Raw genomic sequence first — 14,064 nt, forward strand, 5'->3', positions numbered from 1 at the left:
ACTTAGAGGCTGAGGGGCCACCTGTCGGGCTTGGCTGAGCCTCTTGCCCTCTTCTGCCCGGCACTGGGGGGCAGCTGAGTTCCTCCAGGCCTCGAAGCCGAGGCAGAGTGAGAGAGAGGAGGAGTGGGCCAGAGCAGCTGCGCCCCTGAGGGCCCATTCTGCGCGTGAGGAAAGTTTAGAGAACTAGGGGAGCTCTGAGGGACCCACGGCCTGGGGCTGTTGGGAGAGTTGTCTGGAAACAGATTACTCCCTGGAAGACAGAAGGGAATTCCCTGGCATGGATGGCACCTGCAGGACCCCCGTGGCTCCAGGGCACGGCCCAGGTGCAGCTGTTTGCCTCCACATCCCTGCAGCCGAGAGCGCAGGTTAGGAAGGGGATAAGGTTTCTGTGACCTGGGTGCTCTGGCCAACCTGGAACTAACCTGCTGTCCTTCTTGCCAGCCTCCTTCCCCTGGCCTCCCTGGACCAGATTATCTCCAATCCCAGCCCAAGACAGTGTCAGGACTGAAGGGTGTTGGAGATGAGTCCATCCCTTAGCTCATGGATGATGAAACTGGGGCTCAGGGAAGTTATCTGACCTGGCAGGTCGCCAGGGCTTCTCTTGAATTTACTTTCCATATCGTCTGTACCTACAAGTGGAGCGCAAAAGTGGATTTTATTTTCAAATACCTGCAGCTCAAAGAGAGGGATGCTATCCTGCGTAGACGATCCCAAGGATGAACCGAACCTGAATCCCATTATACTCTTTATTCTCTGGCTTGAAGCTTTTCCGCTGGTGTTGCTCTCTGACGGTCTGCCTGCAGGTTTGGTTTTCTTAGGCGGATGCCTGATGGGGAAGGACAACAGTAATTCCTGACGCAGGCTCAGCACTGGACATTTTACAGAGTCCCCCTCATCCATCCTCCTGAGGTGGTCAGGGAGGGCCTGTCCGGGGAGGGCAGGAAGACCCCTGAGTGTAGAGCTTTGTCCCCAGCCGTGTGACAGCCCAGGCTGGTTGTGGGCAGGGCAGAGGCAGGCCTGTGCCCCAAGTCAGCCTGCTTTGTCTGGAGCCCCTGGTTCAGCCGTGGACTCTGGCAGGTGTGGGGTCCAGACACGTGGCTCCTCTCTGCGCAGCTCTGCCCTTGCCCTCCAGGACCCCGGCCCCATCAGCCCGGAGACCCTTGGCCCAGTGACCTTTGGCCTGGTGGCCGCTGTATCTGGGCTTTGGCAGAGTGGCACTGCTGGGTGAGGATGGACAGGTACAGCCTGACCTTGTCCATCCGCTTCCTGCACCATGAACTTAGGGGCTGGTGGGTTTCTAAGGCCACGTGGCCTCCACAGGATGGTGGCCTCTGGGCTGTTGGAGGTTCCCGGACCTCAACCTAGACTGGCTTCGAGACCCAACAATCTGTGATTTGCTTTGACCCACTGAACATAAATTATGAATTGGAAGCTTTTCAGATTATCAGGTATTTAATAAGTGGCCTGATCATACTGATCAAGGTCATACTGATACTGACCGCTCAGATGGCAGTGGGCAATCATGGTCCAGAAGAAGGTGCAGGAGACGTCCCAGAGGACTTTGAAACTACCTGCCTGCCCCACAAATGGTGTAGGTGATCATAGCTACCCAGGCCCAAGAATACAGCTGGTTTTAGTTGCTGGAACCAGACATCCAAGAAGCTTGTGAAATCTGCACCCGGTGACTTGATGACCAGCACCAAGACACACTTAACCTGCTAATAAACTATTTACTCCATGGCCCTTTGTTGAGTGCTTCCTGGGCTCAGGCTGGTGCCCACATACAGACTCTTCAGGAAGCTTCTGCTGGGGGTGGTGGGTCCTCATGATGAGCACAGACCAGCAGCGCTGATGAAACACAGAAACCGTCAGAGGGGATACAGCATTACCAAGAGTACCAGAAAATTAATGTCTGAATTAACTTCCTTTCTTGCCTCTTAAACTATCTTGTTTAAAAATCTAAAATCAACTTCCCTGTATTTTTCATCTACCCTAGAATTTATTCTGTCCCCCTGGGCCAATCTTTTCTCCCCTACGGTCAGAAACTAAGAATATCTGCCTCCCTTCCTGCCAACTTCTAACTTCTGCTCAAGAAAACCACACCCTTCAGAGAAGAGCTCTGTCCCCCTCTGGCTGGACCTCAGGGTGCCAGGGATGTGGCTCTTGATGCCTAGAGAAGCCCTCGGTGCCAGTGCACCGAGTTCACAGGACAGACGTCAGGTCCCAAACTCCCTTTTCCCCTTGCTGTCGCTTCAGCTCTTCGTGAGACCTGGACGCTGGTACTGGCCACTCCTTCAGGTGGGCTTGGCTCAGAGGACATGTGTGAATCCCAGAGCCTGTCCCCTGTGGCACGCGTGTTCGGTGCGGCTGCACTCACCATGCAGCTGTTACTGGATCTGGGCTTGGTTCACTTCCCTCCCCAACGAATCAGCACAGCACCTAGATGTGCCTAAGAAGTCAGGGCGCAGTGAGTGGTGGTTGAACGAGTGGGTGAATGGATGAGTAGCAGAGGGGCTGCTCAGGGCTCACAGGTGGGTGGGGTGGGTCAGCTTTGCTATCAGGTAAGGAGGATGGAAGATCTGCAGTCCCCCAGCCAGCCTTCCAGGCCTGGAGCCACTCCCTTGAAAAGACCTCATTCATCCATGGCGGTGGGGCAGGGTCTGCTCCAGGGCCTAAACACCCCTTCCAGGTCAGAGGCTCTGCTGGGGACCTCCCTGGACACTGGGCAACTTGGGGTTGGATTTTGGTCGCCACCCGCCCACCTGGTCCATCCCTCTCCTCAAATCGTGCCTTGACCACTGTCCTTTCCTCTTCTCCTCCTCGGGGTGCAGATCCTGGCCAACGTCTTCCTTTACCTGTGCGCCATCGTCGTGGGCATCATGTCCTACTACATGGCAGACCGCAAGCACCGCAAGGCCTTCCTGGAGGCCCGCCAGTCGCTGGAGGTGAAGATGAACCTGGAGGAGCAGAGCCAGCAGCAGGTGAGGCTCTTTGGGGGTGGCCTGGGGCAGGACCGGCCTGGAGCCTGGGTTCGGGGCCTGCCGGAAGGGGTTGGGCCCTGTCGTTGCAGGGGCCTTGGGCTCCTTGGGGCTTGGAGTTTGAATTCTTTTTCTGCAGAGGCATTACTCTGTGTTATTCCTCTCCTGCCTCCCTCTGCCACTCCCTCCTGTTCGAGGGCAGATTCGTGCAGCGCACCTACTGTGTGCTCAGGGCTCCTCCCTCTGCAGTGGGGGGACCCATGCCCTGGCCTCAGGGGCCTTGCTGGGTGAAGTCTATCAGCCCCTCACACCTCCTCCCAAGAGGGCTGTTTCCTTTGCGTTCAGAGCCATCTCCCCACTGCCTTCTCCTGCGAAGTCGTTCATGAGGATGTAAAACCAGCCCGACCCCTGGGGACACCACTGTTTACATTTTTCCATCTAGAGAAGTGCTTGCTGTCCCCGCTCTTTGTTTACTGGCTTGGCTCCAGCCTGATCCGCCGCCACAGAAACCCCGCTCTCGTGTGACTCAGTCTCCTAAATAGTCTTTGGTCTGGATTCCTCTCAGATGCTTTTTGAAGGTCTTCAGAAATTACGTCCACCAGTGTCCTGTTATCCATAGGTTGACTTCCCCTGAACAAACAAACTCAGTAGGTTGAAAATACGTGATTCTCTGCTCTGGGAGCCACATTGTTTTGTGTTCAGGCAGTGCTGTGTGCTCTGGGTTCTGTGATTCCCGAAATTGCTGTTTTCACAGACCCTGCCTCTTGGGTGGGCGGGGCCATAGTTTCAGAGGCGACTCTGGGACCCTCAGCTGGGGGCCCCATCGGTGGGCCTCACGTCCTCCAGACAGTGCAATTTGAAGGCACACACTGAGTCATTTTGCTTATGTGTCCAGCATCCTCTGTCCTGGGATGTTCTTTCTTTCTCTGTTTACCAGTGGGATCTAGAAGCTTCTGAGCTGGGCCTCGGACTTACCTCTTTTAGAAGGGGAACTTCCCCGACCTCGTTGTGACAAAGGGCCTGTCCTGTTTGTCACCTTCTCCTCGGCCCTGTATCCTGTGGTTACCGAGTCACTGCTGTGGCTTGAATGTATTTAAAGAATCCCGCTTTACTGGCTTTATTGAGTATCTCAAAAGATGTTTTTTAATTTCTATTTTTTTACACTGTCTTGGCTTCTGTTTGCATTTGAGCTCTCATACTGTGGAGGCCTCCCTCTGGGTTCTCTGCATTAAAAAAACATGCATGTATCACCCCTTAGGTAGGCTGGGGAGTTCTTTTTTATATAGTCTGTGTGGTTTTCAGTGCAGCCGTCTGTGTGGATCTTGTCTGTCTCATAATGTATAATCCAGGACATCTTCAATCACATTGAACAGTGCTTGCTGGGGGCCTCCTGGTGTGCTGAGGAAGGCCCTGTGTCTCACCCTGGACCTGTTAGTCTCTGTGTAGATGATTTAGACAAGTTAGCCACCACATAGAGCCGTACTTTCCTCATCTGCAAAGTGGGGGTATTGATACTCATCTTGCAGGGTTCCCTGAGGGTCAAATGAGGAACAGGCAGAAGTGCTGACTCTTTCAATAAATTAGAGAAATGGACAAAGGGGAGGGTGTGGATCAGTGGCAGGGTCCTGGGTTCAGCACTGTGTGTGTGTGTGTGTGTGTGTGTGTTGAGGGGAGGTAATTAGGTTTATTTATTTTTAGAGGAGGTACTGGGGATTGAACCCAGGACCTCATGCATGCTAAGCATGTGCTCTACCACTTGGGCTATACCCTCCCCCTCGGTCCTGGGTTCAGTCTCTAGTACTTAATAAATAAAAACCTAATTACCTCCCTCCCCCAACAAACAAACCAAAAATTAAAAGAAATGGACAAAGACAGCTGTAAACGGTGATGGTCAGGTTGAAGGGCATGGCCCATGAGGGCTTTCTTTCTAATGCTCAGGGCCATATGCTCCCTCTGGGCGGGGTCAGTGCAGGGAGCCTGGGGGTAGGCCGGCAGCGAGAACAACCACGTGTGCTCCAGGACTCCTGGACACCACGGAGCAGCCAGAGGGCGCCGGCACCCTGCCTGGGCTCTGCTGCTGCTCCTGTGCTGGCTTCCCAGGGCCGCAGTGGCAGGGCAGACACTAGCCTGGGAGAGGTCCAGGGAGGCAGAAGGGAGGTGCAGGGGGAGGAGAGGCACAAACCCACATCCCTAGGCCTACCTGGGACACAGCAGGTGCTTGTAATGTCCATCAAGTGGACTCCAGCCTGAGTGTGACCTTGGGCTGTTTCCTTCCCCTTTTTGGGCCTCAATTTCCCTCTGTGTAACGTGTAGATGATGATAAATTGGGAGTAAAATGGGATAATCTGCATAAATCCCTTTGGGAGTGAGAGAAGCACTATCACCATCGGTGGGGCTGGAATTCTGCCGCCCAAGAGTTTCAACCTGCTCATATTTAAATTCCTTAGGGCTTCTGGGACCACGTACATGAGAGCTGCTTCCATTTTGACTTTCTGTGTCCATGACAGGTTTGGGCGTAATGGTTATACCAGACTTATTAATTAGAGAAATATTCCCTCTTTCTAATCCCTGGAAGAGTTTAAGGAAGATTTAGGGTATTCCTTTAATGTTCAGAAGAATTCACTAGTGAAGCCATATTGGGTCTGGAGTTTCCTTTATGAGAAGATTCAGTTTCCTCTAAAGATAAAAGGTCCTACATTTCTTTTTGTGAATTTTGGACAGTTTTTATGTTTTATTAGGAACCTGTCCATTTCATCTAAATTTTCAAATTTCTGACATTGATCATTATATTTTCTCTCTTTGTTTCATTGTCCCTGGGCTTTATGTTGTTTCTTTTTTCATTACTGATGTTGGTAATTTGTACCTTCTATTTTTTATTTTTTCTTAATCTGTCTTACTAAGGTTTGTTAATATTTTAGCCTTCACAGTGAAGCATCTTTGTCCGTTTCTATAATTCATTAACTTATGCTTCTTTGTCATTTTCTTCTTTCTTTGGGGTCAATTTGGTGTTTTTTTTTTTACCTGCTTGAGATGGGACCTAGCTGATTTTCAGCATTTCTTTTCTAAAACACGCACTTATGCTATAGATTCCCCTTCAGTACATTGCTTTATCCCACAAGTTTCGATATGTCATATTGCTATTGTCATTTAGCTCAGTTTTGTAAGTTCTAAAATTCAGATTTTCTAAAAATGTATGTTTTCTAAGTCCACTGAGATGCCTTTGATCCATGAGCTACTTAGGAGTACATTACTTAATTTCCAAACGTCTGGGGAATGTTTAAAGGTTATCTTTCTGTTATTGATGTTTAGCTTAACTTGACTGCAGTCTGACAGCATGCTCTGTGTGATTTTAGTCCTTTGAAATTTATTGGAACTTGATTGTTGACCAAGCTTGTGGTCAGTTTTGATGCACTTAATAATGTGTATTCTACGAAATGTCTTTCAAAAATGAGATAAGGTCAATAAATGTTGATTATGACACATTTACATCCACCCCAAAGTACTTTTGCCTCTTTGGTCACAATGCAAGGAACTCACAATACTTAATTTCCCTTCTCCTACACTTTCGTGTATTTTATTTTATTATTTATTTCAGGGTTTTTTTTTAACTGAGGTATAGTTGGTTTACAATATTTTATTAGTTTCAGGTGTACAACATAGTGATTCAGTTGTAATATATTTTAATTCAATGTATATTTTAAGTCCCACAAAACAGTCTTCCACAGTTAATATTCACCTGCATTTGCCCATATTTTACCCTCTCAGTTATACTCCATTTCTTCTTCATGGCTGTGCTTCCATCTTCTTGATGAATTCTTTTTGATACTGCTTTTCATGTAGGTCTGTTGGTCCTAAATTGTCTCCATTTCTAATTGTTGGAAGTGTCTTTAATTTGATTTTAATTTTGAAAGTCACTTTTTGTCAGACGTAGAATTTTGGGTTGCTGGATTTTTACTTTCTGCCCTTTAAAGGTGTCTTTCCATTATCCTCAGGCTTCTATCATAATGCCAGCTGTCAGTCATACTGTTGATTTATATGCACTGGGAAATGCAAAAATTCACGTGATTTGCTTTCTTGCATTATTGCGGTGTTCTGGAACTAAGCCCACAGTATCTCCGAGGGGCGCCCGTACAGACTTCTCACACACACACACAAATGGTAGCACGTTCACTCCTGCACTCAGCCTTTCACCTACTATCTCAGAGAGGGTTCCAGGTCCGTATTGCACTGCCTCATGCTTTTCATGACTGTGTTATACTCCATTATATAGAGGTACCATCATTTATTTAACTGGGCTCCTGTAGGCAGACATTTAGGTTGTTTCCAACCTTTTGCTACTGCAAACATTGCTGTATTAGATGTCTTTATAGGGACACCATATCATACGTGTGCAAATACATCTGAAGACTAAAAACCTAGAAGTGGTTTATTGGATCAAAGGGCATGTGCATTTAAGAAGTTATACATATTTATGTGGATATGTATACATGTGTGTATTTATGTATAACTACTGTGATAAGTATACATAACGTAAAATTTACCATTTTAACCATTTTGAAGTGTATAGTCGAGTGACATTCAGCACATTCACAGTGTTGTGCAACCATCACCACTGTTTATTTCCAGAGCTTTTTCATCATCCCAAACAGAAACTCTGTACCCATTAAATAGTAAAGCCTCGACCTCCCCTCCTCCCAGCCCTTGGCAACCACTGTTCAGCTTTCTGTCTTTATGAATTTGACTGGCCAAGGTACCTCAAAAAGTGGAGTCCTGTATTTGTCCTTTTTTGACTGGCTGATTTCACTTAGAATAATGTCTTTAAAGTTTGTCCATGTTGCAGCATGTATCAGAATTTTATTCCTTTTTAAGGTTGAATAATAGCCCATTGTGTGTATGTAACACGTTTTGTTTATCCATTCATTTGTTGACAGGCCCCACATCTTAGCCATTGTGAATAATGCTGCTATGCACATTGGTGTACAAGAATCTGTTTGAGTCTCTGCTTTCTAAGTCTTTGGGGTATAAACCCAGACTTGGAATCATGGGCTCATCTAGTGGTTCTGTATTTAACTTTGAGGAATCAGGCACGTGCATTTTTAATGTTGATAAATATTACCAAATTGTTTCACAAAAGTTCAAACAATCTACACGCCTCCCAGCAAGGAAGGAGAGTGGAGTAGGCACATAAGTTTTCCTTGTTTATCTAGAAAATATTTTGCTTTTGGAACCCCTGCAGCTCCCCCCAAGGATGCCTATTTGAAAACCCCAGCTGCAGGGAACAGGCCCCAAGGCAGTGTTAACATCGTGTGAGCTATTACCTGCTGTTCCCTCATTTGGCTCAAGTAAACACAGGTTTGGAAGCGTTTTCTTTTTTAGTTGTAAGCTTGTTGTCATATTTGATCAAAATCGACAAATGTAAAGAAAAATACTGATAGAGGCATATTCCTTCAACTCTTCTTTCCTTCTGTGTTTTGAAAGAGTTACCCTGATTACAGCAGTAACATCATCTCCTATGTGGCAGGTCAGAACCACATACTCAGGTCTTACGTCCACTTCATGTGGTGACTAAATGTAAAAGGTGTGTGTAGCACCATCCTGAATAGTGGGCCCTGAACTGTGTACCACCGAATTATTGTTGTTGGATACAATTTTGAAGATACAGAGAAGTTGAGTAAAACCTGCCATAATCCAGGAGTTTCTTTCTAATTTTTTTTTTTTGAATACAGTGTGTTAAATTGGGTTCTTGGCTAGAAAAGGCTTTCAGGTTTGCTGGGGTTTTTTTTTCTTTTTATTGAGGTGAAAACCGTATAACATAAAATTAACCATATTTTAGTACAATTTAGTTCATTCACAATGTTGTGCAACCACAACCTCTATCTAGTTCTGAAATCTTTTCATTACTCCAAAAGAAAACCCGAGACCCACGCTTGATTTTGAAAACCAGACAGAAAGGTCCCGGCTTTAGAACAGCCCAGAGCTGCAGTCTCCTGTCCCGTAAGGACAGCAGACCCAGAACTGCGCACATCTCTGGTGTGTGTGTCCTCCTCTCCCTGTGACCAGCACCAGAGGGGAAGCCCCTGCCGGCGTGCTTGGACTTGGGGATTGCATCCAACGCTTCTGCCAGCGTCTTCTGGGGGACAGATGGCAAGACCTGACTTTCCCACCTTCTCACCGCATGATGTTGGCACTTTGCCTCTCTGGTGTTCAGTGTAGATTACTGAAAAATTGGGATTAAAAATAATACCGTTGTCATGGGGTCGTTTAAGAATCACTTAAAGTAACAACAACCAGTTGGATCCAGACACCATGAAGTCCTGCAGTGCATTAGCTGTGGTGACAGTGGCCCCAGCCCTGGGACACTGGCTAAAGGAGGAGCCAAGAGGCAGAATGGGACCGGCTGGGGCGCCCTTGGCCGTGGTCCCAGTCGGGACAGAGGTTGCTCCCTCCCCGGGTGTCAGGGCTGACGTTGCGAGTGGCGTGGGCTCTGGGCTGATTTTACATCCCGGGAACGTCAGCTGCTGTGTGTGGGGGGCTGAGTGCAGGCCGGTGGTAGAGGTTGCACAATCCCATTTCATTTTCCTTCTGTGAAAGCCTCTCCGGAGAATAAAAATGAGATAATAGATGTGAACACACTTTGGAAAGAGCTGCAGAAAGTCCTCGTTGGAGAGGAAACCGAAGCTGGTTTGGACATGGCTCCTATTTAAGGAGCCGTTTGAGGTCAGTGCCACACCAGGCCACCTGTGTACTCACATTTGTTTAAATGCCTTTTTAAAAAAGTCCCAATTAAGAAAAAAACTTTGCAGAGGAGGCTCCCTTTCAGAATTTAGTTCTCGTGATCCGTTCCTCACTTTTTCTTTTGTCAGAGTGTGTTTAGCTTGTTTTCTATACTGCCTTGGGAGAAAGGTCTCCTCTCTGGGCCTCGTCCTCCTCAGCTGAATGATGAAAGGTCTCCTCTCTGGGCCTCGTCCTCCTCAGCTGAATGATGAGGCTGGTGTGGGATCCCATCCCACATCCTCTGATTCTGTCCTTTTGGCTGCTGCCACCCGGGAGGTTGTGCTCTCCCTTGTGAAGAGGACCCACCTCCTGCTGACAGCGGGCAGCGCCTGATGGGTGGGCCCCAGCCTCATGCAGGGAAGGTGCGAAGCAGCCCCGGGCCTTCACGCACAGCCTCTTCTCCGCTGTGTCACCAGGGCAAGCAGGTCTGGCTTGTCGAAGGCTGTGTTGAAATGAGGGAGCACCTGGGTGATGAGAAGATGAGATGAGGTCTTGGATTCCAGTCATCTTGGCTTGTCTCCTCCTCTGCTGGGAGGGCTGGGGCCTGACCACTCTGAGGTCCTCGTGGATTTAAGGTTCAGTGAGCACGACCTTGGCATGCGAGGCACTCTCGTCTCATTACTGACCACATATCTGATGCTTTAGGCAGCCTGATGGCATTGACCCCCCGTGACATACAGCCTCCCAGGTGGACTCCAGGCCTCTATGCAACCTTTCCTTGACTCCACAGGCCCATAGGGTTGAGTAGGAGGCCAAGAGTAAGGAGCTAGAGTTGTTTTTCTTTATTCCCACGTGACCATACTCTAGGGTATGGTTGGGGACCTTGAGGGTTGCTAAGCGTCCTACCTGCTACCTGGCAACAGCCGACATCCAGGAAATCCACCCCATACACACCTGTCACCAGGTACAGACGCAGAATTAGGAGACTTTCTGAATCACATCCGCAGAATGACTTCCGGGAGGTGGGAGGTGGCTGAAGGAGGATGGGGAGGATGGAGGGATGACAGGGACAGGGCTGAGGCAGGGAACCAGCCTGGTCCTCACTCAGCGAGGAGAGCTGCCCTTGGTCCCCACCTTCCTGGGGAAGGACGCTGCAGCTGGGTGTCTGGGGGAGAGCCCAGGGCTGCCTGCACAGGGTTCTAGGTCAGAAAACCATTCACCGTCACATGACCCAGGTGAGGACTAGTGGCCAGATCAGCTTCCTCTGCGGCACCCTGGGGAACATGGTGTGGGGGAGCGCTGGGTGGTCCCCCTTCAGCTCCTGGGGGTGGGGGGTGTGCAGACAGAACAGCCACTGTATCTGCCTCTCCTCCTCCTTCAACCCAAAGCCCAGGGGCACCTATGACCAGGGATGGCGTTTCTTCTTCGTGCAGGAGTCTTTCTGTAGGTGGATGACCTTCTGCCCTTGAGCAGGTCTCCAAGGGAAGACCTCTTAGCATGAGAGTCAGACTTCTCTCCCAGGAGCCCCAGAGCTTGGCACTCGGAACACTGCCATTCCGTAAGCTCAGCTTCAGTCTCTTGTCTTTCTGAATGTCTCTGCCCTTGCCCTCCGCCCGAGCCTGCTTCACTGCTCCCTTCTAGACCTCTAGCTGTGAGGAGAAGGCCTGGAGTGAGCTGTGCCTCTGTTGGTGGGGGGAGGGGAGTCACGGTGACAGGGAGACAGAGACAGAGGAACCCTATCCTGGGGGTTGGGTTTCCAGTGTCAGCCCTCAGATGCCCTCTGTTGTCCTGGCGACAGCGAGGTTGGGGCTGGGGCCCTGCCTCCGGGGGAACCAGTGGGGGTGGGGGGAGAGGAGGAGCATGCCCCTGCCTCTGCCACCTCCCACGACGTCGTGTTATGAGCACCTGATGTAGGTGGTACAAACCCATCGTCTCCTTGACAGGAGCCACACAGGAAATCCCCAACACCAGCTTGCAGAGGGACTTGCTATCTTACCTTCTCCACAGAACCACTCACGGGTATCTTTCAGTGTTTATCTTAGCCTCGAAGGCCTCTTGGTTTGAGAAAAGCCAGAAAGTGAATTTCCTGTGGCGTGAAGTAGGAATTAGTGCTTCTGCAATTTCCAACTCCCACCTCTTGGATTTCACAGAATGTTCTTCATTCTGACATCCCAGGATTCAGCAAAACAAATCCATGTTAGATGATGCAAGTGATGAGCCCACAGAGGACAGGTTGTTCTAAAGCTATGGGGGGGCCCTGCCGGTGGGGGGGGGTGTTTGCTGTGTCAGGTGGACCAGGCGCTGGCGGTGCTGGCGATGCTGGCAGTGCTGCTGACGGGCGGCCCCGGGTGTGGGCTGTGTGGCTTCCGAGCTGGGTCTGGAGGGTCAAGGGCCCCGGCCACATCCTCCAGCAGTACTTTTCTCTCCAAACAGCTGTAGAGTCTATTGTCCAGGTCCAGTGTGGTCAGGGTTGTGGTGCGTCCCCACCCTCATCTGGCTGTGAGAATGAAGTTTTGTTGAATAATAGGAATAGTTTTTTTTTTTTTTTTTTAACAACGACTTTGTGCCAAGCCCTGGGCTAAGTTTTAATCGTCACAACAAACCCAGAAGGGGAGTTGGCCCACCCTGGCCCATCTCCGCCCGGTGAGGGCCTCTCGTCAGAGATCTACCCACTAGGAGAAGCAGGTGAGTCATCCCTGGACTGCACCTGGCCTATCAGTTTCTGTTTGACCTGCCCAGAGCTTCAAAATTTTCTAATACTTAAAAAGTGGGTATATAAAATTTTATATAAAAACTTGTATTTCTGACTGCCTTGGAAATGGGAGGGTCTGACAACACAGGGTTCAGAGTAAGTCCTGCATTCACGTCCGAGCCAGGCCACTTACTTGTCACATGACCTTGAGTCAGTTACTTATGCACTTTGAGCCCCAGCCTCTTTGTGAAATGGGAACAGAATATGAAGTTTTCAGAATGTCTGAAACAGGGCATTTATCCTACAGATGTTTCAGGCATACTTCTAGGCACTGGGGGTACAATTGTGAGCAGAACAGATTCTACTGGGGGAGACAGACATTTAACAAATGAGTATATGCTGTCTTAGGAGGGATGGGCAATGGAGATAAAGCAGGGGAAAGAGCATAGCGTGTGCCAGAGGTGAGGGGGGTTGCTGTTCGTATCACGTGGCCAGAGGAGGCTTTCAGATGAGATGAGATTTGAGCAGAGACCTGAAGGTAGTGAAGGTGTGAGCCATGCTGTGTTTAGAGAGATGAGCAGTAAGTGCAAAGGCCCTGAGTAATGTTCACAGGACGTCAAGGTGGCCAGTGCAGGTGGAGTAGAATTGGGTGGATGAGAGGTAGGACGTGAGGCAGAGAGGTGATGGCCAGACCCTAAAGGGCCTCGTTAGGACCTTAGCTTTTCCCCTAAGGGAAATGGGAGACATTGGAGGGTTGTGGGTTTTAAATGGATTGGTCTGACTGCTGATAGAGAAGGGACAGCTGTGGAAACAGGGAGACCTGCATTACTTCGGTGAGAGAGGAGGGTGGCCCAGACCAGTATGGGGGGGATGAGGAGGAGGGAGGATCCTGCATATGTTTTGAAGGCAGAACCAACAGGATTTACTGCTGGGAAGAACTGGAGATGGGAGAGGGGGAAGTCAAGGACGGCTCTAAGGATTTCGGCCTGGAGGTGAGCTTCTGCTTCTGGGTCCAGGAAGGAAGCAGGTGGTGTGTGTAGACATTGTAGCACTCCTCTCCACGGATCACAGATATTACCTCAGCATCCTTCTCAAAACAGTGCTCCAGGCAGCTGCTCTCTGTCTGGCAGAGCTGGCACCAGAGCTGGACTTGATCGCTGCTGTTGTATTCGAGAGCTGCACTGTCCGATATGGTAGCCACCAGACATATGTGGCTATTTAAATTAAAATTAATTAGAATTTTAAAATTAAAAACCAATTCCTCCTTTGCACTAGCCACATTCCACCTGCTCAGTAGCTGCCCGTGTCTGGCCCCAATCACAGAACATCTCCCTGACGGCCGAAGGTGCTGTTAGTGCTGTTCTAGGGGACAATGGCTCACCCCTCGGGCCACATCTCCTAGTTGACAGCTCATTAACTCACCAGACCTCCAAGGAGCACCTGCTTTGTGCCGTGCTCTCTTGGTGAGGGCTCCAGATACTATACAAGGGTGGCTGTCTTTGGGCCCAAAGGGCTGTCCCCGGAGATAGTGGTCACCTTGGCCTGTGGTAGCCCCTATCTCCGGGGACTGTATAGGAGCCCAGGCAGGTGACCTGCAGTCCTGTGTGCTCAGCGTCCCCTCCCTGACTCTAGCTGGGTACGAGTGCTGGGCTGAGAACCCTGAGATTGAGGGTGACCCTG

The 14,064-nt window shown here is 49.7% G+C and overlaps 1 protein-coding gene across 2 annotated transcripts in view; it reads left to right on the forward strand.

Annotated features, from left to right (window-relative positions):
- The window catches only part of ADCY3 (adenylate cyclase 3), a 74,402-nt gene that overhangs the window by 32,642 nt on the left and 27,696 nt on the right, over window positions 1-14,064 (forward strand). For both annotated transcript variants that reach the window (XM_006197163.4, XM_072938106.1), the window contains exon 3: window positions 2,832-2,981. In XM_006197163.4, coding sequence (XP_006197225.2) covers window positions 2,832-2,981 — 150 coding nt within the window. The remainder of the gene's footprint in view (window positions 1-2,831; window positions 2,982-14,064) is intronic.

Source organism: Vicugna pacos, chromosome 15 (assembly GCF_048564905.1).
Source record: "Vicugna pacos chromosome 15, VicPac4, whole genome shotgun sequence".
In the NCBI taxonomy this organism is placed as follows: domain Eukaryota; kingdom Metazoa; phylum Chordata; class Mammalia; order Artiodactyla; family Camelidae; genus Vicugna; species Vicugna pacos.